Source organism: Phaenicophaeus curvirostris, chromosome 29, assembly GCF_032191515.1.
Source record: "Phaenicophaeus curvirostris isolate KB17595 chromosome 29, BPBGC_Pcur_1.0, whole genome shotgun sequence".
In the NCBI taxonomy this organism is placed as follows: Eukaryota; Metazoa; Chordata; class Aves; order Cuculiformes; family Cuculidae; genus Phaenicophaeus; species Phaenicophaeus curvirostris.
In genome coordinates, this window is record NC_091420.1 from 3,146,730 (window position 1) to 3,173,178 (window position 26,449).

At 60.7% G+C, this 26,449-nt stretch overlaps 2 protein-coding genes across 2 annotated transcripts in view; both read right to left on the bottom strand.

Moving 5' to 3' along the window:
* Positions 1–138: 138 nt before the first annotated feature.
* On the bottom strand, positions 139–9,118 carry LOC138732275 (SLAM family member 8-like). Its single transcript, XM_069878825.1, has 7 exons — positions 8,773–9,118; positions 4,530–4,871; positions 3,120–3,413; positions 1,967–2,086; positions 1,764–1,855; positions 1,056–1,180; positions 139–977 (listed from the first exon to the last, which is right to left on the bottom strand). The coding sequence occupies exons 1-6, from the start codon at positions 8,843–8,845 to the stop codon at positions 1,064–1,066; spliced, it is 1,038 nt and encodes a 345-aa protein (XP_069734926.1). The 5' UTR covers positions 8,846–9,118; the 3' UTR covers positions 139–977; positions 1,056–1,063.
* Positions 9,119–17,219: 8,101 nt separating this feature from the next.
* KIRREL1 (kirre like nephrin family adhesion molecule 1) overlaps positions 17,220–26,449 on the bottom strand; it is a 36,194-nt gene continuing 26,964 nt past the window's right edge. The window contains exons 4-15 of the mRNA XM_069878731.1: positions 25,007–25,164; positions 24,039–24,189; positions 23,335–23,440; positions 23,069–23,217; positions 22,850–22,977; positions 22,641–22,767; positions 21,583–21,683; positions 21,281–21,479; positions 21,021–21,128; positions 20,760–20,899; positions 20,584–20,661; positions 17,220–19,721 (exon numbers count right to left, since the gene is read on the bottom strand). Coding sequence (XP_069734832.1) covers positions 19,251–19,721; positions 20,584–20,661; positions 20,760–20,899; positions 21,021–21,128; positions 21,281–21,479; positions 21,583–21,683; positions 22,641–22,767; positions 22,850–22,977; positions 23,069–23,217; positions 23,335–23,440; positions 24,039–24,189; positions 25,007–25,164 — 1,916 coding nt within the window. The 3' untranslated portion in view covers positions 17,220–19,250. The remainder of the gene's footprint in view (positions 19,722–20,583; positions 20,662–20,759; positions 20,900–21,020; positions 21,129–21,280; positions 21,480–21,582; positions 21,684–22,640; positions 22,768–22,849; positions 22,978–23,068; positions 23,218–23,334; positions 23,441–24,038; positions 24,190–25,006; positions 25,165–26,449) is intronic.

Below are 26,449 nucleotides of genomic sequence, written 5' to 3' on the forward strand. Positions count from 1 at the left end.
GAGGGCTCCAGAACTGGACTCAGGGTTCCTGACGAGGTCTCACCGGAGCAGAGGGACGGAATCCTCTCACCCTGCTTTGCTTTCACACCCCCTCGTGCTCAGTTCTCCCTCCCCCGTGATCTCACCAACATTTATTTGCTGTTTTTTACAGCGTCGGGAGGTCCGGCCGAGCGAGGGGCCCCGTGACAGTAGGTGCTGGACACACAGGCAGTGAGACACCCCCTCCACGCGACGGTGCACGGGCTACACAGGCAACAGCTACGGAGGTTTTTTTGGGGGGGTGGGGGGAAGCAGGGGTGCTTCTCGGCGGATCCATGCAGGCAACGATCCCTTCTGCATCCTCCGTGGCCCTGGAGATGCTCCCCGAGATGGGACAGGGCACCCTGGTGTCCCCCCCGTTGTGTCTTCGTGGCAGTGGCAAAGCGGGTGGGCTGGTTCTCCTCTCCCTCCATGGGGTCCCAGTGAGGTCCTGGGGGGGACCTGGGGGCTCTGGGGATGAGGAGGTGGGGAGGGAGGGGGTCAATTTACCCCAAGGGGTCTCATCCTGCACCCCCAGCACCGTGCTGAAGCACGAAAGTCCAGCAAGCACTGAGATGTGTGTCCCCCCTCCCCGGTGCCCCCAGCCCCAGCCAAACCCAGCACAGAGCGGGGTGAAAACTGGGGTGTCCCCCTCATCCTGGAGCATCTCGGGGCATCCTGGGGCGTCCAGGGATCGTAGAGGGTCCCCAGCTTCGCCTCTCGTCTCTGGGATCCCACTCCCCAAACAGTCTTGGAGGGCTTGAGACAAGGAGGTTGGAGAGAAACCGGAGGGGTAATTTTTGGGGGGGTCGAGGGGAGGAGAGCATCCATCCGGCTGTCACCCCGAGATGGTGCCTCTCATCCCCGGAGCCGAAACGGGGGCTGGAGGGTTCGGATTTGGCACAAAACGCACTTTACAGCCCTTCCAGGAGATCCCGATGCTCCGGCTCTGCGGGTACCTGCGGGAGAGAGGAGCCTTTCAGCCTCCACAGGAGAGAAACTGGGGGGTCCCACCTGCAGCCCCCACCTCCCCGCACCTGAGGGTCTATGTCACCTCCTCGGCCGTGTCCTCTGGTGCCCGGTGGATCTGCTCATAGACGGTGGTGACCGGTGCTTTCTGCGGAGAGCTTGGCTCTTGGCTGTTTTCAGGGTGACCCAGGCCCTGCAGCAGAAGTTGGGGGGCTGCTGAGGGTCCCACCGGCCCCGAGCCCCCTCCCTGGTTCCTGAGGAACCTCCATGGGATGTTCTACCTGGCATGGGGAGCCCAACCTGCACCCATGGGTGTCCCAGGGGACTAGGACCCCACAGGGGCTGGGACACTTGGGGTTGCTGGGACCCCCAGTGTGGCCAGGACCCCCAGTTTGGCCAGAACTCCCAGTTTGGTGGAGACCACAGCATGGCTGGGACCTCCAGTTTGCCCAGGACCCCCAGTTTGGTGGAGACCACAGCGTGGACAGGACCCCCAGCTTAACCAGAACCCCCAGTGTGCCCAGGACCCCCATGTGGCTGGGACCCCAGTGTAGCCAGGACCCCGTGTGGCTGTCCCCCCAGTATGGCTGAGTCCGCAGTGTGACCAGCAGCCCAGTGTGTCTGGACCCCATTGTGGCCAGAACCCCCATTTGACCAGGACCCCAGTGTGACCAGGACCCCAGTATGACCATGATCCCAGTGTGATGGTGCCCCCACCGTGTGCCGGTGCCGCGGTGCCCGTCTCCGGCGCAGCCCCCAGCCCCCCGGGGGCTCACCTGGTCATTACCTTCCGGGGGGCTCCTGCGCACGATCTCCGCGTACTGGGGGTCCGAGGGGCTCTCCTCGGCGGGGACCGTGGGGGTGGCAGCTGCAGGGGAGCGGGGACATCACGAGGGGGGTGGTGGTGACACCCGCTTCCCACACACCCAAAGCCACGTTGGCTCTTTTTTTTGGGGGGGGTGGGGTGGGTGCCACTTGCCTGGGTCTGATGTCTTCTCACTATTCATCCTCCAGCACCAAAAGGCTCCCCCCAAGCTCACCACCAGCAGGATGAGGGTCAGGACGATGTACCCCGACTTCGAGAAGGACGTTTGTCCCCCTGCGAGGGCGGAATCATAGAATCACCAGGTTGGAAGAGACCCACCGGATCATTGAGTCCAACCATTCCCATCAATCACTAACCCATGTCCCTCAGCACCTCGTCCACCCGGCCCTTAAACCCCTCCAGGGAAGGGGACTCAACAGCCTCTGCCACTGCCCAATCACCCTTTCCGTGAAATATTTTGTCCTGATGTCCAGCCTGACCCTCCCCTGGTGGAGCTTGAGGCCATTCCCTCTCGTCCTGTCCCCTGGCCCTTGGGAGAAGAGCCCAGCTCCCTCCTCTCCACAACCTCCTCTCAGGGAGTTGCAGAGAGCAATGAGGTCTCCCCTCAGCCTCCTCTTCTCCAGGCTAAACCCCCCCAGCTCTCTCAGCCGCTCCTCTTCTTCTCCAGCCCCCTCCCCAGCTTCGTTGCTCTTCTCTGCACTCGCTCCAGAGCCTCAACATCCTTCTTGTGGGGAGGGGCCCACAACTGACCCCAGGATTCGAGGAGCGGTCTCCCCAGGGCCGAGGCCAGAGGGAGAAGAACCTCCCTGGCCCTGCTGGCCACGCCGGCTCTGATCCAAGCCAAGATGCCCTTGGCCTTCTTGGCCCCCTGGGCCCCTGCTGGCTCCTGTTCAACCAACCCCCCCAGGTCCTTCTCCTCCAGGCACTTTCCAGCCAGACTTCTAGTCTGGAGCTGCTCAGGGTTGTTGTGCCCCAAGTTCCTGGTCAAACCTCATCCCGTTGGTCTCAGCCCATGGATCCAGCCTGTTCAGATTCCTTTGGAGACCCTCAAAACCCTCCAGCAGATCCAGCTTCCTCCCAGTGTCATCCTCAAACTTGCTCAGGGTGCCCTCAATGCCTTCATCCAGGTCATTGATAAAGACACTGAACAGGGCTGGACCCAGAACTGCGCCCTGGGACCCCCACTTGGAACTGGCCTCCAGCTGGAGGGAGGCACTGAGCAGTGTCACCCCCTCTTAAAGCTGCCTCCCCCGAGCCACCCAGCTCCTTCGGAACCCTCCAAGCACCCCCAGGGCGAGGGTCCCACCTCCGCCTTGGCAGATGTCTTGGAGATCGAAGAGAACGACCTTCTGGTCGGCGGGGTTGCTGACGGTGCAGGCGTAGGTGACGTTGGCGGCGGTGGGCGGCAGGGCCACCCGTAAGGTGGTGCCATCCTGGGAGAGCTGGTGGCGGTCGGAGGGCAGCTCGCGGATGACATTGTCCCTCTTCCAAGTGACGTTGACGGCGCCTTTGCCGGCTCCTTGGCACTGCAGCGTCAGGTTGCACCACTCCAGGGTGCTGGCCAGGAGCTGGCTGCGCGTCCGGGGGCTCGGAACCGACTCTGGACCCGACGGAGAGGATGGGTCAGGGTGGCTGCTCCACCCTGCTCATCCCCATCGTCGGAGAATCACAGAATTGCTTGGAGATCATCGAGTCCAACCATCCCCTTTGAGACCATCGAGTCCAACCATCCCCTTTGAGACCATTGAGTCCAACCATCCCCTTTGAGATCATCAAGTCCAACCATCCCCTTTGAGGTCATCGAGTCCAACCGCCCCCTTTGAGACCATCGAGTCCAACCATCCCCGTTGAGGTCATCGAGTCCAACCATCCCCGTTGAGGTCATCGAGTCCAACCATCCCCTTTGAGACCATCGAGTCCAACCATCCCCTTTGAGGTCATAGAGTCCAACCATCCCCTTTGAGGTCATCGAGTCCAACCATCCCTCTCCACCACCGAACCATCCCTGAGCACCTCATCTACTTGCCTTTTGAGCCCCATCCAGGGATGGGGACTCCACCACCTCCCGGTGCTTGAGAACCTTTTTGGTGAAGAACTTTTTCCTCATGTCCAACCTGAACCTGCCCTGGGGCAACCTGAGGCTGTTTCCTCTCATCCCATGGAAGAAGAGACCAGCACCCACCTCATTCCAACCTCCTCTTAGGCAGTTGCAGGCAGGGATGAGGTCTCCCCTCAGCCTCCTTTTCTCCAGGCTAAACAACCCCAGGTCCCTCAGCGGCTCCTTGTACGTTTGTCCCCAGTGAAACTCCACACGGCACCTCGGGAACCCCTGGATTTGGCTTTTTGCAGAGCTTGGGAGGCTGCAGGCACTGGGGTGCAAAGGCTGGGGTCCAATCTAACCCTGGTGGACTCCATCATCGCGCTGTGCCTCAGTTTCCCCCTCTGTAAAGGGGTTAACGCTTGAACTTAAGGCTTTCCATTTACCCTGGTGAACCCCTGCCTCAGTTTCCCACCTTGTAAAGGGGTTGGAACTCACACTCGATGCCTTCTATTTACCTTGGTAAACTCCTGCCTCAGTTTCCCCATCTGTAAAGGGCTTATTGCTTGCACCTGGGGCTTTCTATTTCCCCTGGAGAACCCCATCATCCCCCTGTGCCTCAGTTTCCCCACCTGTAAGGGATTTGTGCTCCCCCCCAGGGCTTTCGCAGCCGCTCACCGTAGACGGAGAGGTTGAAGGATTGATCCTCCACCAGCGCCGGGTGCAGCTTGATCCTGGCCCCGTAGACCCCGGTGTCTCCCCGTTCCAGCGCCCGGATCTTCAGTGCCGTTTTATTGAACATCTCCAGGCGATCCTTGAACCGATCCTTGGGATCCGGGCGCTCGAAGCCACCGGCTCCGAACTCTGCCACTTGGATGGTGGCCCCGGCGCCGGCCGAGAAGCTCCACTCGATCTCTTTGACCGTTTTATTGGGGGGCAGAGCTGGGGCGAGCAGCACCGACCCCCCCAGGACGCCGTTCACCTGCTGGGGCTGCGCTCGGGCTTGGCCGAAGAGGAGCTCTGGGGACAAGGTGGAAAAGTCACCGAGTGCACGCGGACAAGGTGGGGACAGCGGGGACAAGCCGGGGACAGCGAGGACAAGATGGGGACAGCAGGACCCTTGGGGTTGGGTCCCTTTTTTGAAGGGAAGAAGCAGCATCTCCCTGCCCTGACGAAGCCGCCTGGTGTCCTCTCCGCTGGTTGGGTCCCTCTCCAGGTTGGGGACGAGGATGTCCCCCCCTAGAAGACCCTGAATCCCAACTGGAGCTGCCTCCTGCTCCGGCAGGGAGGGAAGGATGCTGGGGTTGGAGGCTGGTTTCCAAAAAAGAGAGAGAGAAAAGCATCTACGGGTTCAGATGCGGGTGCCCCATCTGAACGTCGCCGGGGCTGCGGCCGGGCTCTCACCAGTACATCGCTCCAAGAGAGTCTGGGAAGAATTCCCAGCCAGCAGCTGCAAAACCTCATTGTCCGCCTTAAAATGCGCCTCGGCCAAGATGCCTGCGAAAGATCGACAAGGGTTAACGCGCTGGGGAGAGAGCAGGATGGCTGCGAGGTCCCTGCTTGGTGAGGATGCTGCTCCCGGGACCCAGGAGGGATGCAGCCACCTCTGGGATGCAGGACCAGGGTGATTCCTACGAGGATGGGGTTGAAGCCACTTCTGGGATGCAGGACCAGGGTGATTCCTACAAGGATGGGGTTGAAGCCACATCTGGGATGCAGGACCAGGGTGATTCCTACAAGGATGGGGTTGCAGCCACCTCTGGGATGCAGGATCAGGGTGATTCCTACAAGGATGGGGTTGCAGCCACCTCTGGGATGCAGGATCAGGGTGATTCCTACAAGGATGGGGTTGCAGCCACCTCTGGGATGCAGGAGCAGGGTGATTCCTACAAGGATGGGGTTGAAGCCACCTCTGGGATGCAGGATCAGGGTGATTCCTACAAGGATGGGGTTGAAGCCACCTCTGGGATGCAGGACCAGGGTGATTCCTACAAGGATGGGGTTGCAGCCACTTCTGGGATGCAGGACCAGGGTGATTCCTACAAGGATGGGGTTGCAGCCACCTCTGGGATGTGGGATCAGGGTGATTCCTACAAGGATGGGGTTGAAGCCACCTCTGGGATACAGGACCAGGGTGATTCCTACAAGGAGGGGGTTGAAGCCACCTCTGGGATGCGGGACTAGGGTGATTCCTACAAGGATGGGGTTGCAGCCACCTCTGGGATGCGGGACTAGGGTGATTCCTACAAGGATGGGGTTGCAGCCACCTCTGGGATGTGGGATCAGGGTGATTCCTACAAGGATGGGGTTGCAGCCACCTCTGGGATGCAGGACCAGGGTGATTCCTACAAGGATGGGGTTGAAGCCACCTCTGGGATGCAGGATCAGGGTGATTCCTACAAGGATGGGGTTGCAGCCACCTCTGGGATGCAGGAGCAGGGTGATTCCAACAAGGATGGGGTTGAAGCCACCTCTGGGATGCAGGATCAGGGTGATTCCTACAAGGATGGGGTTGAAGCCACTTCTGGGATGCAGGATCAGGGTGATTCCTACAAGGATCGGGTTGAAGCCACCTCTGGGATGCAGGACCAGTGTGATTCCTACAAGGATGTGTTTAAAGCCACCTCTGGGATGCAGAACCAGGGTGATTCCTACAAGGATGGGGTTGCAGCCACCTCTGGGATGCGGGATCAGGGTGATTCCTACAAGGATGGGGTTGAAGCCACCTCTGGGATGCAGGACCAGGGTGGTTGTCTCAGGAATGGCATTTGCCGTCTCCATCCAGGGCAGCTGCCTATCCAATCCCTATTTTGTCTCCTCCATCTGAGCCTCCACCGCGGAGGGTTGGTTTTTTTTGGCAGCATCGACATCTCTCTGCAAAAAATCCCTGCCAGGAGCTGCTCAGCACCACCTCCCGCGCTCCTGGCAGCTCCCGCCTACCTACAAGCTGTCTCCTCTGCCGGCCGGGGCCCCCGCAGCCCCCCACGCTCCTCTGCCAGTGGGGTAACAGCCTCCCCTTCTCCCCATCCCCGTCCCACGCGGGGACCGGGATGCTCAGCTGCTGGGATGGAGACGTCGGAGCAAAGGGTTTTACCCCATCCTGGCCGGGATGGAACCCAACGTTGAGTCCTTCGCCCCTTTTATGCAGCCCCCACCACCTCTCCTCCTCTCCCCCCCCAGCCCGCAGGAGGCAGAAGCAGATGTGCCTGTATATTAAAGCAGATTAAACACAGCCAAGCGCGTGTTTACTCATATAAAACCCTCCAGCAGCCCCCACGTTACGAAGCTGCCTCTTTGCTTTGCTTTCTAAGATGTGCTCCACCTCGCTGGAGCTTTTTGTCGCTCTCATCCCTGCTTATCCCAGCCTCGATTTCTATTCTTCCAGCTCAGCCTTAACCCCAAGCGAATTTCATAGAATCATAGAATAACCAGGTTGGAAGAGACCCACGGGATCACCGAGTCCAACCGTTCCTGAATTTCTGAGGCTTCCCTGGGTGGCTGGGAAGTTTCTGGGGTCCTGGGAAGCTTCGCTGGCCGTGAGCGTTGGCACCGCTGAGCACGGAGGGAGGATTTTGAGCTTTTGGGTGGGAGCAGGGGGATATGGGGGGGTCAGCAGGCAGCAAGGGGGCGGCTGGGGGTCCCCAGGTGCTGGGTTTGGGGTACAGGAGGTCAGATAGGAGCTGGGGGGGTAGTCCTTGAAGAGGCTTCTTATGGAGGAGCTCAGGTGGATGCTCTTCTGCCATTGCTGGAGCCGTGTGAAGGCTGGAGGGGGCCGTGTGCCCTGTCCATCTGTCCATGGGAACCCCCCGTGGTGCTTCTCACCCAGGCTCCAGGCACAAATATCGACACGGGCACCGAGCATCCTCCTCCCTGCGCCTCCACTGCTATTTTCCACCCTCCCGCTGCACGTCGGCGGCTCTCGGGGTGCAGGGGGGGTCCCCTCCGGCCACCCCCACGCTGTTGTACGAATGGCTGGAGGAAATGACGGCCGGGAAGAGCCGGCTGGTGCCAGGGCCTCCGCCGAACCCAGCATCCTCCCGGCTCATCCTGTTTACCCCGGGATTCCGGGAACATGAGGCTCTGGAGCCTTGACCCCACGGCAGAATCCAGCGGGTGAAGAAGGAGGATGAACCCCCTGATGCTCGAGGCATCACCAGCCCAACTCAGGTCTCCATCAGACCCCAAACCCCAGAGCTACGAGGTCGGTTTTCCCCCCCGCGTTTACCCGCTGTGATAAAGGTTTGGCTTATTTCACATCATCCACCCCCCTACAATCTGCCATCAAATAATTTTGATCAAAGAAAAAGAGCTGGAAAACTCTGAAGCATCGTTAACAGCTTATTTTCCGCTCGCTGGGTCAGATATTTGTCATCGGCGCTGGCACCTTGTGCCACGTCCCTCCTGCCTGCTGGCTGCTGACAACCCATCCTGCTCCCCAAGCTAATTAATCGTTAGGAAGATAACCCCCCCTTGCTAATCTGCCTGTAGTATTAGATGCTTTTGGGAGGAATCGGAGGTTTTATGGGAATTATTAAACGTGTGGATTAGCACGCAGGGAATTAAGGGGATTCCTCGCCTCTGCTTTACGTAAGGAGCTGCCTCGCGCTCGGATCTGGGGGCTAAAGGGCCCCGCGGGGCGACAGCAGCAGATCCCACCCTAGGGACCCCTCGGAGCGGGGATGGAGACGGGGGTCCCGCCGCCGAGCTCGTTACGAAACCTCTCGTTAAGGCTGGAGCGCTGAGGCACCTTGCGCCCCAGCGGGAGCGCGGAGGGGTGCAAGGAGAGCCGGAGGGTGGGCTTCGAGGAGCCCCCGGGGGGGGGTAAGGATGGGGTCAGCATCCCTATCCCGATCCCACGCCATCACCTGTCCCCACCACGAGGCTCCCACGGGGCGAGGCTCTCGGCCGGCCACGCACTCACCTGGCCCGAGGCCGAGCAGCGCCAGGAGCAGCGAGGGCAAGCGGGCTCTGGTCCTGGCCAATTCCCCCTCCATTTCTCCTCCTCGACTCTTGGTGCGGTTCAGTGGGCAGAGTCAGCGGCAGGAGAGACGGGGAGGAGCAAAGCAGCTTCTGGCTGCAACCCGTAGGAAGCCGAGCATCGCGGGGCACCGCCAGCTTATTAATTAGCAAGCCAGAAATGATCAGGCAGGCTGGGGGGAAGCGCGCGGCATCGACGCCGTGGAGGATGCTACGCGAGCATGGCGGGGGCTGCCGGTGACCCTCGACCTCGCGGCGTCCCTCGTCAGATGGGTTCGGTGCCCGGATTAACGGTGGCGATGCCCGGCATCGTCCTGCCAGCTCTCCTGCTGGGCCTGGAGGTGGCCAAGGGCTCATTAAAATACGGATTCCCAACATCCAGAGCTGGGGGAGATCAGGAGCATCCCGGAGCTGGGTGGTGGGTGCGCTCTCAGCTCCGATCCAAGGGGTATGGGTGGTGGGAGGACCCTCAGCTTCACTCCAGGGTGGGATAATGGGTGGTGGGAACACCCCCAGCTTCACTCCAGGATGGGATATGGGTGATGGGAACACCCTCAGCTTCACTCCAGGGTGGGATATGGGTGATGGGAACACCCTCAGCTTCACTCCAGGGTGGGATATGGGTGATGGGAACACCCCCAGCTTCACTCCAGGGTGGGATATGGGTGGTGGGAACACCCTCAGCTTCACTCCAGGGTGGGATATGAGTGATGGAAACACCCTCAGCTTCACTCCAGGGTGGGATATGGGTGGTGGGAACACCCTCAGCTTCACTCCAGGGTGGGATATGGGTGATGGGAACACCCCCAGCTTCACTCCAGGGTGGGATATGGGTGGTGGGAACACCCTCAGCTTCACTCCAGGGTGGGATATGGGTGATGGGAACACCCTTAGCTTCACTCCAGGGTGGGATATGGGTGATGGGAACACCCCCAGCTTCACTCCAGGGTGGGATATGAGTGATGGAAACACCCTTAGCTTCACTCCAGGGTGGGATATGGGTGATGGGAATACCCTCAGCTTCACTCCAGGGTGGGATATGGGTGATGGAAACACCCTTAGCTTCACTCCAGGATGGGGTATGGGTGGTGGGAACACCCTCAGCTTCACTCCAGGATGGGGTATGGGTGGTAGGAGCACCCTTAGCTCCGATCTAAGGTGGGGTATGGATGGTGGGACGACCCTCAGCTTCACTCCAGGATGGGATATGGGTGGTGGGAGGACCCTGAGCTTCACTCCAGGGTGAGGTATGGGTAGTAGGATGCAGAAAGTAGCACAGGAGGGGATGTCCCCAAGGTCTTGGCTGAATCCCAGGGGATTCAGATGCCCTGGAAGGTCCAGCAGCGATGCAGAAGCAACCACGGAGCTGCCAATCCATTCCCATGGGCTCCCCCAGTCCCTCCCACACCTCTTGCTCTTCTGGGCTGCAGCAAAGCCACGATTTAAGAGCCTGCGATGCTGCGGGGGCCGTGGCTGGAAGGAAAAGCTTTCCATTAGCAGCACTGAAAGCTTATTTTTTATTTAAACCCTCTAGCAACTCCAAGTTGTTGCAACTCCAAGCCTTCTCCTGGGGCACCTTAAAACGGGGATTCTCAAAGTGCTGGGGACGCTGAGGCCAGCGCGGGGAGGGACACGGGGTGTTTATGGGCAGCGGATGCCCCCGAAGTCCCCGTCGGGGCCCCCCCAAGGGGAAGGGGCAGCCGAGGAGGGGGTGGACACGCTGCCCGCTCTGCCTTTTTCCACCCACATCTGGAGGGCAGAGGGGAAATGAAAGTCGCTGAGTTGAAATTTCCAGCTAGTGGGGAAACCCGGCTGGTCCTTCAAAGCTGAGGAAGAGGAGAGAAGCGCTGCGGGGTGGCGCGAAGGCCACGCAGCCGGAGACGGAGCTCTGGGAGGGGGCTCAGGAAGGGATGAGAGCAAGACAGGGGCTTCCTTCTGCCAAATCCTCCCCGTGAGCCGGTGCTGAGGGGCTTTGTGGGCTGGGATGTCCCTGGCGAGGGGACATCCCCATGGTCCACGCGAGGTGGGGAGATGGCAGCATCTTGGAAAGGTGCCTGGGGTGGGATGAAGGCAGCAGGTGCTGATCCAGGACTTTGGGAAGCACCAAGCGGAGCTGCTGGGTCTGTAGCTCCCCCAATGTCACCGTGGGAAAAGCCACCAACTCCGTCCTCTGTGGGGTCGTCAGGGTGGGACTGAGGGGAAGGACGTGGGATCAGACCCAAGGTTGTCATTCCCATTGGCAAGTGTCGAGGGCAGAGCCGCTCCCTGCGGCTGGAACCAGAAAGAGGGGAGATTGAGATGAGATTCTGGGGAGAAACGTTTGGCCGTGAGGATGAGGAGGCCCTGGCCCAGGTTGCCCCATCCCTGGAGGTGTTGAAGACCAGGTTGGATGGAGCTTGGAGCCCCTGATGCAGTGGGAGATGACCCTGCCCATGGCAGGGGTGGGACTGGATGGCTTTGAGGTCCCTTCCACTCCAATCTGTCCTGTAACTCTTGGATTCCATGACATCTTTCCTCCCCTCACCCTGACAACCCACAGCTCCAGGGCTTCATCCAGGCGATGGTGCCTCCAGTCCAGCAGCTTGAAAGGATTACACACTATGGCACTGGGGAGAGCGCTCCTCGAATCCTGGGGTCAGTTCTGGCCCCTCCCCACAAGAAGGATGTTGAGGCTCTGGAGCGAGTGCAGAGAAGAGAACGGAGCTGGGGAGGGGGCTGGAGAAGAAGAGGAGCAGCTGAGAGAGCTGGGGGGGTTTAGCCTGGAGAAGAGGAGGCTGAGGGGAGACCTCATTGCTCTCTGCAACTCCCTGAGAGGAGGTTGTGGAGAGGAGGGAGCTGGGCTCTTCTCCCAAGGGCCAGGGGACAGGACGAGAGGGAATGGCCTCAAGCTCCACCAGGGGAGGGTCAGGATGGACATCAGGAAAAAATATTTCCCGGAAAGGGTCATTGGGCACTGGAACAGCCCAGGGAGGGGGTTGAGTCCCCTTCCCTGGAGGGGTTTAAGGGCCGGGTGGACGAGGTGCTGACGGACATGGGTTAGTGATTGATGGGAATGGTTGGACTCGATGATCTGGTGGGTCTTTTCCAACCTGGTGATTCTCTGATTCCAAAGGTGGCGATGGAGCTATGAGGAGCCCTTTGGTGTCAGCACTAAGTGCCCGCGCGTGGCCTCCCTGCTGCTGCAGCTGCGCCGTTTGCAGCCCTGGGGACAGGTTTGTCCCCTCATCCCCTTCTCTCCCTGCATACCAAGTGACGATTTGCGGTCACATCGAGCTCCGTTATCAGCGTTTATGTGGTTTTCCTGGTTGTGAACAAGCGCGGTCCCTGCCTGGGGCTCAGCACCGCTCAGCACCGACCACGCAGCGGGCTTGGCGCACGCTGGGCTCCCGCTTCTCCCCCTGCGTGGGACTCGCTGCTCCTCGCCCGCCGAGCGCGGCAGCTGCCGAGGCGAGGCCGGTGAGCACGTAGGCACCTCAAGCTCGGAGCTCCCCGTGCAAGATCCCAACCTCCTGTCTCTGCAGCGCTGAGGCGGTGCTGGGCTTGAGCTAATTGGCTCTGGCAGCCGGCTGCAGCGTGGGGCGTGCGGCTGCTCCCTGCGGCTCTGGGGCTTCTTGGGCCACAGCCCGGCTGCTCCCAGCTCCCTTTTGGTTGCCCAGGGGAGAGGAGGGTACTGGAGGATCTACTTTGAATCGTAGAATCATGGAATCACCAGGTTGGAAGAGACCCACCGGATCATCGAGTCCAACCATTCCCATCAATCACTAACCCATGTCCCTCAGCACCTTGCCCACCCGGCCCTTAAACCCCTCCAGGGAAGGGGACTCAACCCCCTCCCTGGGCAACCTCGGACACTGCCCAATCACCCTTTCCATGAAAATTTTTTTCCTGATATCCAGCCTGACCCTCCCCTGGTGGAGCTTGAGGCCATTCCCTCTCGTCCTGCCCCTGGCCCTGGGGAGAAGAGCCCAGCTCCCTCCTCTCCACAACCTCCTCTCAGGGAGTTGCGGAGAGCAATGAGGTCTCCCCTCAGCCTCCTCTTCTCCAGGCTAAATCCCCCCAGCTCTCTCAGCCGCTCCTCTTCTTCTCCAGCCCCCTCCCCAGCTTCGTTGCTCTTCTCTGCACTCGCTCCAGAGCCTCAACATCCTTCTTGTGGGGAGGGGCCCACAACTGACCCCAGGATTCGAGGAGCGGTCTCCCCAGGGCCGAGGCCAGAGGGAGAAGAACCTCCCTGGCCCTGCTGGCCACGCCGGGTCTGATCCAAGCCAAGATGCCCTTGGCCTTCTTGGCCACCTGGGCCACTGCTGGCTCCTGTTCAACCAACACCCCCAGGTCCTTCTCCTCCCGGCAGAGCTTGAGGGGCAGCAGGCACTGGGGTACGAAGGCTGGGGTCCAACCTAACCCTGGTGAACCCCATTATCGCTCTGTGCCTCAGTTTCCCCACTGGAAATCGATTAACACTCACACTCGGGGCTATTTACCTTGGTGAACCTCCTCATCACTCTCTGCCTCAGTTTCCCTGCTTGTAAAGGGATTAGTTCTCACACTCGTGTCTCTCTGTTTGGCCTGGTAAACCCAATCATCGCTTTGTGCCTCAGTTTCCCCAGCTGTAAAAAGGTTATTGCTCACACTCAGGGCTTTCTATTTACTTTGGTGGACCCCATCACCGCCCCGTGCCTCAGTTTCCCCACCTGCAAGGGATTTTTGCTCCCACTCAGGGCTTTTAACCCCTCTTGCCGCTCACCGTGGATTGAGAGGTTGAAGGGTTGATCCTCCACCAGCACTGGGTGCAGTTTGATCCCCCCGTAGACCCCGCTGCTGCCCCATTCCAGCACCCGGATCTTCCACACCGTCTCATTAATCATCGCCACTAAGCATCACGTTGATTGATTAATTATTTATCACCCAGTTAGGGACAGACTCGCTCTCCCGTATCACGGACAGACTGTGGCAACAGGGATTCACCAAACTCCGGGTTAGCCGCCGTTTTTTTGATTATCAATCGATTAACTGAATCATTTAAAGCGATTTGGCATTCCCGACAGGTCTCGAGGGGCAACTTTGTCTTGGCTTTTCCATCAGCTTCGTTAGCAAACGATCCCCCGCAGCCTCCAATTGGTACTGCAGCACGGCAGGAGACGCCAGCCCCCCAGGAGAGCTCAAAGGGTCTTCCCTACTACTGAGTCCTTATAGGATTTAATGTAATTAATTGAATTTGTCAAACATTTAATGGTTCACTTTGATGAGTATTTGGCAGGGAGCCCCCCCCATCCCCGGCTCCTCAGCACCCCAAAGCCCTGGGACCCCCCTGAATCCCTGGGCTCAGCACCCTCAGCCCTGGACCCCCCAAATCCCTGGCCTCAGCCCCCAGCCCTGACCCCTCAGCCCCCCATCTCTGCTCCCCATGAATTCCTGGGCTCAGCCCCAAGCCCTGACCCCCCCAAACCCTTGGCCTCAGCCCCAAGCCCTAACCCCTCAGCCCCTCCATCTCTGTTCCCCATGAATCCCTGGCCTCACGCCCCAGTCTCGGCCCCCCCAAACGCTTGGCCTCAGCCCCCAGCCCTGGCCCCTCAGCCCCCCCAAACCCTCCCCCCCAGAATCCCTGGGCTCAGGCCCCAAACTTGGCCCCTCCAGGCTCAGCACCCTCAGCCCTGACACCCCCCCCCCCCAATCCCTGGTCTCAACCCCAATCCCTGGCCCCTCAGCCCCCCCATCTCTGTCCCCCACGAAGCCCTGAGCTCAGGCCCCAGCCTTGCCCCCCCCCCCAGGCTCAGCACCCTCACCCCGACCCCCCCAAACCCTTGGCTTCCATCCCAGGCCCTGACCCCTCAGCCCCCCCACCTCTCCCCCCCCCCGCATCCCTGGGCTCAGCACCCTCATAACTGACCCCCCACCCCAAACCCTTGGCCTCCCAGCCCTCAGCCCTGCTCCCTCGCCGCCCCCCCAGCTCTGTCCTCCCCCACCAAGCCCCCTCAGCCCCCAGCCCCGGGTCCCCTTCAACCCCCAAGGCCTGAGGGCCCGGCCCTCACCACCCCCGCCCCCGCCCCCCCGTGACGCCGCGTGATGACGTCAGCAGAGCGCAGCCTGCCCAAGCCCCGCCCCCGCGGCACGTTCTCGCTTGGTGGCGTCAGATTTCAAATCTCGCGAGATCACCGAGGGTATAAATAACCCCGCGGGGCGGCCGGGCTCTCAGTGCCCGCCCGGGCCTGGGGGCGGGCGGGTGAGGGGCTTATGCTGCCCACATGGAGCGAGGTCGTTGTCTGGTTTAGGTTCTGTGGTTTAGAGAGTCCCTTCTGGGGCCATGGGGATCCGAACGGGCTGGATCTGTGGGCTGAGGCCAGCAGGATGAGGTTTAACACGATCAAATGTTGGGTCCTGCCTTGGGTTGCACCAACCCCACTCCAGGCTTGAGGAACCTGAGGGTGTTGGTTGATGGTGGCTGAACATGAGCCAGCGGTGGCCCAGGTGGCCAAGAAGGCCACCAGCATCCTGGCTTGGGTCAGCTGTGGGGTGGCCAGCAGGAGCAGGAATCTTTGAATCCTGGGTTCAGTTTTGGGTCCCTCACTCCAAGAAAGACCTTGAGGGGCTGAAGCGTGTCTGGAGAAGGGAACGGAGCTGGGAAGGGGCTGGAGAACGGGGATTGTGGAGTGGCTGAGGGACCTGGAGTTGTTCAGCCTAGAGAGAAGGAGGCTGAGGGGCGACCTCATCACTATCTACGACTGCCTGAGAGGAGGTTGGAGTGAGGTGGGAGCTGGGCTCTTCTCCCAAGTGACGGGATGAGAGAAAATGGCCTTAAATTGCACCAGGGCAGGTTCAGATTGGACATCAGGGAAAAGTTCTTCACCAAAAAGGTTCTCAAGCTCCCTGCTGAGACTCGAGGGGTTTGGTGGCTCTGAAGGCTTGCACCGAGGGATATTCTAACCTCTGGATCCCCCTTTCTCCTGCCCTCAAAGCAGCCAGGGTGCTGCTGTCCCATGCTCCCTGCCCTCCCAGTTTGCTCCCAGTGCTCACCAGGGCCCTGTTAGAGCCCTGGGTATGCGGGGAAACTGAGGCACAAGGGCAGCACTCACCTGTAACCCCTGCATGTGCCACACGTGGAGCTGGGGTGCTGGCCTTAACCCCCACTTCTCCATCCTTCTGGACAAATTCAAGGCCCTCCCACCCTCTCTCTGTCTTTTTTTTTTTTTTTCTCTCTCCAAGAGCTGGTGATTTATTAGGAACGAAACCAAACTCTATTTTATCACCAGCCGGAGTAACAGAAGGCTGAAAGATTCAATTCCAGCATGACAGGCGGCGGTGAGGGAAGGGATGGGAATCGTAGCTCTGGTTGGTTACAGCCTGTTATTGTCAGGCTCGGAGAGACAAATTAGGGTTTTCTTGAGGGAGTCTTTATTTCATTTATTATTTTTTTGTCTAACCTGCAGCTCTCGCGGTGGCTGGGAGTTAAATGGAAGCGTTTTGTACCCCCCTGGTAAAGAAAATCCTGGCTGGTGAGGGCAGGTGCGTGCTGGTTCTTGGGGGTTCCTGCCCCCCTAAGTGCTGGGATGAGAGCAGAGGTTTCATCCAACCCCTAAACTGCGGCAGAGCCTGCCTGCCGCCCTCCTTTTCCTCGAATCCAGAGGAGAACGGGCGCCTGGGGCTGGAAACGGAATAAAAATCACGCAGCCCACCCCAAATCCCCCCCCTCGCTCCCCCTGAAGGCTGCGAGGGAAGGGAAGCGGAGAGATTTCTGGAGGCGGCGAGCCTGCTGTGCCATCCGGGGGAATATATTAGGATAATATCTCGGGAATAAATTAGCCGGATGGCGAGGGAGGGAGATTTCTTTCCTGGGGAAAAGAGGCTGCAGGGCAGAGGCACCTCTGAGGCTTGGATTTGGGAGCTGGAATTGGAGTTAGAGTGGTTACGGATGGAGAAGAAACTTTATTTTTCTCCATTCCTTCGTTTCCATCCATCCATCTCTCCCTGCTCCCATCCTCGCGCCGGCAGGAGCCGTTAGGAATGACAAAGCACCTTTTTTTTTTTGGTTTTAAAGATGAGTCCCGGGAGCGAGGAGGCAATTTGCCTGCTTCATGCATAATAAACCAGGCGTGGAAACCCAGCGAGCGATGGGTTGGTTGCCTTTGGAGGGAAATGCAGCCACTGAGCTGGCTCGTTTGCAGGGCTTTCAGCAAAAAAAAAACCCAAAATAGATGAAATAAAGCCAAGCTGGGCATGAGGGAGCTGGAAAACGCACGAGGAGGTCGAAGTGTTGCTGGGAAGGTCGTTCCTGTGGACCCTAAAGCTTGTGGACCTTCAATTCTGAAGCTTGTAGACCCACCTCTGCCCCATTTGCAAAGAACAAGAGTGACCCGCAGCCCCTTTTTTAACATTTATATTTATATATATATAAAAAAATTAAATATATATAATATATCGTGTTTAAGACTAAAAATATAGTACATAATATTTAAAAAAAAAGGAAAATGAAACATAAAAAAATGGGCTTGGGGGTTGTGGGGAGGGTCACAGATACGCGTCTCTAGGGTCTAAACCAGCCTGTGCTCGGGAAGGGCCCCCTGGCCTGGGATGGGGGGCTCGGCCGTGGCCTCGGGGCCCCCTTCCCACCCGTGGGAGTTTGGGTTTAAAGCTTCGGCTTCGCTTCGGGGCCCCAGCCCGGGCTGCTATTGCTATTGAGGAGGGGGGAGCACCTGGGGTGGGAGCCCCCCGAGATAGGGCTGCCTGGGAGGGGGGGGGAGGAAGAGCAGGAGGAGGAGGAGGGGGGTAAATCAGGCACCATTGCATGAAATGGCAACGCGGTCCTGCGGTCAGCGGCTCGGACTCAGCACCTTCCAGGGTTTGGTCTGTCCTGACAGTACCTTTTGGGGCACAGGAGGGGGGAGAAGGGGGGTAAGGCCCCCCTGGTTGTGCTGCTGGGGCTGTCTCAGCTCTACCAGCCCCTTCCTCACCCCCCCAAATTCGTACCTGCTCGCCCCAGGGTTGGATCCAGCCCGCTGGGGGTCCGGCCCCATAGGGAAGGGATGCTCAGCAGGATGGGGACCCTTCCCAGGGTGTGGGGGGCACCTCGTACCTAATCCCGGGGGGCTGCAGGGAAGCTGTGACCGGGGAGGATTCCACCCTCCCTCCCAAACTCATCACCCCCCCAGCAAGACCTTCACCCCCAGCTCCTGTGCTGGTGGCTGGGGGGGGTCTTATCTCAGCAGGCAGAGAAATTGGGGGCCCCTGTTACTGCAAGGAGTGAAATCAAGGACGCTGGTGGCTGCAGGGCGTGAAATTGGGGACCCCTGTTGCTGCAGGCAGTGAAAGTGGGGACCCCCATTGCCACAGGGAGTGAAAGTAGGGACCCCCATTGCCACAGGGAGTGAAAGTGGGGACCCCCATTGCCACAGGGAGTGGAAGTGGGGACTCCACTTGCCACAGGGAGTGGAATTGGGGACCCCTGTTGCTTCACGGAGTGGAGTTGGGGGTCCCTGTTGCAGCAGGCAGTGAAATCTGGGACTCTTGTTGCTGCAGGGAGTGGAATTGGGGTTCTTGTTGCTGCAGGGAGCAAAACTGGGGTCCCCATTGCCCCGGCTGCCCAGTGCCCCCCCAGTCCCTGGAGCCAGGGCACCAGCTGAGCTCCCGCTCCCAGCAGATTTGATTCCCTGTGGCTCCCAGCTCCCCAGACCCTGGTGGTGGGAGCGTGGTGGGGTACAGGGGTGCTTCCACCCCAGCCGTGCGATACATTCATGAGGGGTCCCCGCATCCCCATGCTGCCGGCGGAGGTGGGATCGGGGTGACCCCAGCGGGATGGAATCCCAGCATCTGCTGCTCCTGATCCCCCAGGGCCCTGCTGGTGGCTCCGAGAGCAGGGAAGGGGGAGCCACCCCTGAAGTCAAGGCACAGGGAATGGGTTGGAAAGGGGCTTTTTTGGGGGGGTGAAACCAGAAAGTGGGTGTTGCCTACGTGTGTGTACGCACCGACGTGTACGTACACACATACAGCGCCTCCCTGCTCCCTCGCTCGGGGTCTGGGGGGGTCTGGGGTGCAGCCCCTCGCTCTGGGGACCCATCGGGGAAGGATCTGGCCCTGGGGAGCTTGGTCTTGGGGGGATCTGGGGTGGTGGGAGAGCGGAGGCTGCAGAGCCGGCCCCGTCAGCCGCACAGACCCGCACGCACCCAGAGACTGGCTGGGATCAGGGTGGGGGGACAGAAGCGTGGGGGAAAGATGCCCCCCAACCCCTTCCCTCCTCCGGGAAGGTACCGAAACGAAAGAACTGAATGAGTGGAAGCTCGAAGAGGCTCTGAGCACGTCCCGGGGTTGAGGACACGGCACGTGGAGTCCAACCGCCGGCGGAGATAGCCGGGCAGGAGGGTCAGGATGTAGCCCCTGAATATCAGGGGACAGTCGTGAGGTACCTGCAGACCCCGCTGCCCGCGTCCCCCGGACCTAAACGTGCGTCTGCATCCTCTGCTGGAAGCGCTGCCCGTAGTCCGAGTGCTGGGAGGTGTAGGAGAAGCGGGTGGCGCTGGCGTACTTGCCCATCGCATCGTAGGCGTCGTAGGGTCCGCGCTCCAAGCTGGGGGGCTGCCCGTAGCCCAGGCGGTACGTGGCGTAGCCGGCACCGGCCGGGAAGGCGGCGTGACCCCCATAGTTCTCGTAGGAGAGTTGGCTTGTCGTCTCTCCACCCGCCGTGCCGGGAGGGGGACCGGGACCCGGTGCCCCCTCGGCGTTGTAGTCGGACGCGGGGCCGCGGCTGTAGGTGTTGAGTTGAGCGTAGCCGCTGGAGTGCGAGAGGCGAGACGGAGGGCGGGTGTCGTAGCGCGCCGGACCCGGGTTGCGGTAGTCGGCGTAGAGGACGGTGCGGGAGGACGGGCGATCCTCGTGGGCACGGACGTTGTAGTAGCCGTTGGTGGGATCCTGCGAGGAGAAGGGGATGCGCTGAGCCTGGGGAGGGCAGGTTGGGCACGAAGAGAACCCGCAAATCCCAGCCCCGTTCTTCTCTGCTGGGCATCCCGCAGCCACCCGACCCAGGACAAAAGGAGGGGAAGGTGTATCAGGAGAGGCTGAAGTCACTTGGTCATAGAATCACAGAATCATCAGGTTGGAAAAGACCCACCGGATCATTGAGTCCAGCCATTCCCATCAATCACCCCAGGATTCGAGGAGCGGTCTCCCCAGGGCCGAGTCCAGAGGGAGAAGAACCTCCCTGGCCCTGCTGGCCACGCTGTGTCTGATCCAAGCCAAGATGCCCTTGGCCTTCTTGGCCCCCTGGGCCCCTGCTGGCTCCTGTTCAACCAACACCCCCAGGTCCTTCTCCTCCAGGCAGCTTTCCAGCCAGACTTCTCCTAGTCTGTAGCACTGGTCAGCCTGGAGAAGAGGAGACTGAGGAGAGACCTCGTTGTGGTCACCAGCTTCCTCCCAAGAGCAGGAGAACGAGCAGGTGCTGAGCTCTTCTCTCTGGACCCACGGGAATGTCAGGAAGACGTGCCAGGGGAGGGTTAGGTTGGACATTAGGAGAAGGTTCTTCACCCAGAGGGTGGTGGAGCACTGGAATAGCTCCCAGGGAAGCCGTCGTGGCACCAAGCCGGACAATATTCCAGAAGGATTTGGCCAATGCCCTCAGTACGTGGTGTGAATGTTGGGATTGTGCTGTGCAGGGACAGGAGTTGGACTCGATGATCCTCATGGGTCCCTTCCAACTCAGGGCACTCTATGGCTCCATGAAAACCAGCGCCTGCCCCTCTCCTACTCCCCACGTGCCCCAGCGCCATCACCAGACCTTGAGTTCGTACTCCTCGCGTGTGTCGATGGTGTCGCAGCGAAGATCCTGCTTCAAGTCCACATCATCCTTGAACGACTGCGAGAGGAGAGAGACGCGCTCGTTCCTCCGTGGTCCCATCCACCCCAGCGTGGGGTGGGAAGGACGCTACCCCCTTGCGGTGGCGTGTCCCTTACGGAGTAGATGGCCTTCATGACGCGGGTGGCTGTGGAGACGCTGGCCGTGTCCTCCTCGCGGTCCGTGTGCAGCGTCAGGGGCTCCCTGTTCACCGTCTCCACCTTGATGTCCAGCTTGCGTAGGGTGACGTCCTTACGGCCTGGGGAGAGGCGGCACCAGGGATGGACGCAGCCACCAGCCCCACCGCCCCGGTCCCACCCCTCGGGTGCCAGCCCCGACCGTGGGGAGCACCCGTCGTCTCCTCCGTGCCCCTCACTCACTTCCTTTCCGGCGCCTGTAGAGGAAGCAGGCGAGCGCGACGAGGAAGCAGATGACGAGGATGCTGGCCCCGATGGTGGCCCCGGCGATGATGCCCACGGGCAAGACCTCTACAGGAGACGGGGAGACGTTAGCTGGGGACAGGGACAGGGGCACTGCCAGGAGGTGGCTGCGCCAGGAGGGCGCTCGCCCTCGCCGAAGCCCCGTTGCCTGCGGCGCCGGAGACCTGGGTGGCCTTCCTGGCACCCCGCGCTGGCGCTACCTTTCTCCTCCAGCTGAATGATGGCTGTTCCTGGCCCGAAGCTGTTCCAGGCCGTGCAGTTGTAGCGCGTCTGGAAGTCGGCATCCATGACGTTGTTGATGGTAAGGGTGGAGAGGACCCCGCTCCCCGTGTTCGTCCGCTCCACCGTGTACCGCTCCAGCGTTCCTGCCTCCAAAATGTTCTCCTTCCAGGCCCACGCCTGGTCCCGATGGGGTTGGGGAGAGGGGGGGGCTGCGTCAGCACCCGCAGCTCAGTGATGTCCCCAGTGCCTCCCAGTCCCCAGCGCCCCACGCGGCACTCACGATGCGATCCGGGGGCGGCGTGCTGCCAATGAAGCATTCCACCTTGCCCCGGTCCCCACGCACGGCGTACTGCACGGCCTCGCTCGAGATGATGGGTGGACCTGCGGGAAGCAGAGAATCAGAGAATCACCAGGTTGGAAAAGACCCACCGGATCATGGAGTCCAACCATTCCCATCAATCACTAACCCATGTCCCTCAGCACCTCGGCCACCCGGCCCTTAAACCCCTCCAGGGAAGGGGACTCAACCCCCTCCCTGGGCAGCCTCGGACACTGCCCAATCACCCTTTCCAGGAAATATTTTTTCCTGCTGTCCAGCCTGACCCTCCCCTGGTGGAGCTTGAGGCCATTCCCTCTCGTCCTGTCCCCTGGCCCTTGGGAGAAGAGCCCAGCTCCCTCCTCTCCACAACCTCCTCTCAGGGAGTTGCAGAGAGCAATGAGGTCTCCCCTCAGCCTCCTCTTCTCCAGGCTAAACCCCCCCAGCTCTCTCAGCCGCTCCTCTTCTTCTCCAGCCCCCTCCCCAGCTCCGTTCCCTTCTCTGCACTCGCTCCAGAGCCTCAACATCCTTCTTGTGGGGAGGGGCCCACAACTGACCCCAGGATTCGAGGAGCGGTCTCCCCAGGGCCAAGGCCAGAGGGAGAAGAACCTCCCTGGCCCTGCTGGCCACGCCGTGGCTGATCCAAGCCAAGATGCCCTTGGCCTTCTTGGCCCCCTGGGCCCCTGCTGGCTCCTGTTCCACCAACCCCCCCAGGTCCTTCTCCTCCAGGCAGTTTCCAGCCAGACTTCTCCTAGGCTGGAGCTGCTCAGGGTTGTTGTGCCCCAAGTTCCTGGTCAAACCTCATCCCGTTGGTCTCAGCCCACGGATCCAGCCTGTTCAGATCCCTTTGGAGCCTCCCGACCCTCCAGCAGATCCAGCTTCCTCCCAGCTTAGTGGGAAGCAGGGGGAGCTTTATGGACACCTCAGGTTTTGGGGGGCACTGCTCGCCATGGCTGTGGCATCTGCACCCACCCAACCGTAGCCTGGATGAGGATCCATCATGGGATGGGTGGCAAACTCACCGTTAACGAAGAGGGTGACCTCGCGCTCGCCCACGCCGATGCGGGGCACGATGGCTTTGCAGACGTACTGCCCCGCGTCGGCTTGCGTCACCGACTTCAGGTACAGCTGGTTGCTGTTGCTCAGGACCTGGGGGCAACCACGGGGACATCAGGGACGGGGTATGAGCTCCTCCCAGACCTCCAGCCCCACCTCAGCCGCCAGATCCTACCATGTTGGACTCTTTTTTGGTCCAGGTGAGGGTCAGCGGTGGGTTGCCAGACCACACGCACGTCAGCGTCACGTCGGAGCCGATGTCCGTGACGGTGGGTTTGGGGTCCACCACGATCCGAGGGGCAACTGGAGATGGAGGAGGGGGGGAAAGGGGTGAAGAAGAGAACTGGGGGGATGTCAGCAGGTTGGGGGGTGCAGCGGGGGCTGCCCCACTCACAGTGCACGTCCACCAGCGTGCTGACGTTGGTGCTGCCGATGTCGTTGTGCACCTCGCAGGAGACGGGCTCCGTGAAGAAGGTGTAATCCACCTGCGTGTCATACTTGTTCTCCTTGGCGTCCTCGATGATCACCCCGCCTTTGGCCCACCTGGGTGAGGGGGAGAGACCCGAGACGGGCGCATTCAGGGGGCGTGTAGGGTCTCCACCACCGTGTTTGACCCCTGTCTCCGTAGGACACCGAAGCCAAGCCAGGACGGACCCTCACCTGTAGCCTTTGATCTCGGGGTTGGCGGTCGCCATGCAGGTGAACACGACCCTCTCACCTTCCTGCACCGTCTGGGGCTGGATGGACAGCGTGACAGTTGGGGGATCTGCGGGGAGGGCGGACGGAGCCGTCACGGGTGGTGGAAGGTGACGGGGGGGTCAGCGTGGCAGAGGGGACAATCCCCCTGCCCAGCTGCCCGGGCTACCTGCATCTCCAACTCCTCATGCTGCCACCCGGGTGGGGGGATCCCAAAGCTCTGATGCTTGGTGAGGGCACCCAGCATCCCTCTCCATCGTTGGTGCTCATGGTGGGTGCCCAGCATCCCTTCTTGATGTGGGTGCTCACCAATCATCCCTTCTTGATGTGGATGCTCACCATGGGCACCCAGCATGCCTTCTTGGTGTAGGTGCTCACCATGGGAACCCGTCATCCCCATCCAAGGTGGGTGCTGGTGCTGGTGGGTACTGGGGCAGGGAGAGCCTTCCCACAGCAGCCACTGGAGGTCGGTGTTCACCACAAAGTCCTAGCCTGGGACTGGGTGAATTCTGCTTGTAGGCAAAGCCCCCTCTGCATGATCAACTCCAACCCCAGGGTTGGCGTCCTCTTGGGTCCCCATGATGCCCAGGTACCCCAAGAACTCGTGTCCGGCTCCCTGTCCCAGCTCCACCCCACGCGCAGGGGTTGTCCCCTCGGCACGGACTCACGGTGAACGTTGAGCTTGACGAAGGTCTCCTTGCCCGCCGGGATGGCATCGTTGGTGCTGCGGCAGGAGAACACCCGCCCGATGTCGAGGTCGGTTGGGTTGATGGCGAGCAGGCTGGTGGTCGTCTCCCGCTTGCCGTCGGGCAACACCTCCTGCCGGGGAGAGGGAAGGGTCCCCGTGGGCTGGGAACGCCAACGCGGGGCATGGGGTGGAGGGCATGGGTGTGGGGTTGCTTCTGCCTAGGGTTGTCCCTGCTTGAGGACCCCGCTGCACGGAGAACCTCCTGCCTGGGTCACCCCTCCTACCCAGGCACTCACCCTGCATGAAGAATCCCCTGCCCAGGGACCCCTTGCCTAAGGTCCCACCTGCCCATGGACCCCCTTGCTTGGGGAGCCCCCTACTCAGGGACCCCCCTGCATGGAGAATCCTAGAATCACAGAATCACCAGGTTGGAAAAGACCCACCAGATCATCGAGTCCAACCATTCCCATCAATCACTAACCCATGTCCCTCAGCACCTCGGCCACCCGGCCCTTAAACCCCTCCAGGGAAGGGGACTCAACCCCCTCCCTGGGCAGCCTCGGACACTGCCCAGTGACCCTTTCCATGAAATATTTTGTCCTGATGTCCATCCTGACCCTCCCCTGGTGGAGCTTGAGGCCATTCCCTCTCGTCCTGTCCCCTGGCCCTTGGGAGAAGAGCCCAGCTCCCTCCTCTCCACAACCTCCTCTCAGGGAGTTGCAGAGAGCAATGAGGTCTCCCCTCAGCCTCCTCTTCTCCAGGCTAAACCCCGCCAGCTCTCTCAGCCGCTCCTCTTCTCCTCCAGCCCCCTCCCCAGCTTCGTTGCTCTTCTCTGCACTCGCTCCCTGCCCAGGCTCCCACCTGCCCAGGGACCCCCTTGCTTGGGGACCCCCTTCCCCAGGGACCCCCGTGCCTGGGGACCCCCTGCCCTGCGTGGTGCCCCCGTACCGTGCTGGTGACGGCGCCGTCCTGCTGGAGCCCATCGCGGTACCAGACGATGGTGGCCGCCGGCTTGGCGCTGCGTGCCCGGCACGTCAGGTTATACGGCGTCCCCGCGCGCAGCAGGATCTCGGGGGCCCCGTCGATGATGGGGTCCTCGGGGGGGACTGCGGAGGGGAGAGGGGACACCGGGTGGCTGCCTGGAGCGGGACCCTGGGCACCGGGAGACCCCTCTCCGTGCCCAAAGAGGCTTGAGATATTGCTTGATGCTGCGCTGAGAGAGGGAGAGCGATGAAGGGAGCAGGATGAGACCCAACCCCGCACCCAGCAGAGCATCAGCAGGGCTGGGGCCGCCTGCTTTTAATCCCCTTTCCAATCAAACTAAAGCCCCGTTGCTGATTTAATAGGGTTTGGTTCTTGGGGAGAGGAAAAGATGCTCTTTGGGGAGGGCTGAGGGTCCTGGGGCTCATTAGTCTGGAGAAGAAGAGGTTGAGGAGAGACCTCATCACATCTGCAGCTCCCTGGAAGGAGGTTGGAGTGAGGTGGGTGCTGGGCTCTGCTCCCAGGGAAAAAAAAGATGAGAGGAAACGTCTCCAAGTTGCACCAAGTGAGGTTTAAGATTGGATACAGGGGAAAAAATATCTATATTGAGAGAGTGGTGAAGCCCTGGCTGCAGAAGGGGAGCCTCCACCCCCGAAGGGGTTAAAAAACCATGTGGCGTGGGGACTTGGGGACATGGGTTGGTTGATACATGAGCCTGGTGACCCCCATGTCCAGGGACCCCCCTGCCTGGAGACCCCCATGTCCAGGGATCCCCCTGGCCCCAGGTCTCCCCTGCTTGGGGACACTGAGCAGGGGACACAGGGGGGACCCCGCTGAGCTTGGCAGGGGATGGAGGAGCCCCCAGCCCTCCCGGTGCCCCCCCCCAAAGCCTGTCCCCTTGCAGTTGGGGGTCCCCAGGGAGCCTCCCTGCCTGGGGGCGCGGGGAGATGCTGCTGCTGTGCCCCCACCACATCCCACACGCCTTTTATCTCCTGTTTTCCTAACGGGAATTTCAATGCCAAGGGAAGAAGGAGAAAGAAGGAAAAAAAAAAAAATAAAAAAAGCAAGAAATCTGCCCCAAACCCCCATTCCTGCAGCGTTTCTGCTGCCTCTCTGGTGTCTTCTTTCCTATTTTTTTTTTTTTTTCTCTTTTACAAGACACAAAAGTCGGGGAAATCAAAGTTACTGCGCTCGCAGGTCCCGTAACTCAGCCTCGGCGTGAATAGAGATGAGGGCATGAAAGATAATGGCACAGCCCGAGCCTGCGGGGTGGGGGGCACGGGGGATGTGGGGTACGGAGGGGGGTGTGGGGCACGGAGGGGGATGTGGGGTACAGAGGGGGATGTGGGGCACGGAGGGGGCTGGAGGGTATGGTCAGAGATGTGGGGTGCAGAGAGGGATGTGGGATAT

What these genes read in the sequence shown, in the direction of transcription:
- LOC138732275 (XM_069878825.1), bottom strand. Translation starts at nt 8,845, where the DNA reads ATGGAGGGGGAATTGGCCAGGACCAGAGCCCGCTTGCCCTCGCTGCTC. An exon ending in CTTCAACCTCTCCGTCTACG is followed by an intron (nt 3,414 to 4,529) that starts GTGAGCGGCTGC and finishes CGTCGGGTCCAG; the next exon opens with AGTCGGTTCCGAGCCCCCGG. An exon ending in TGAGAAGACATCAGACCCAG is followed by an intron (nt 1,856 to 1,966) that starts GCAAGTGGCACC and finishes GCTCCCCTGCAG; the next exon opens with CTGCCACCCCCACGGTCCCC.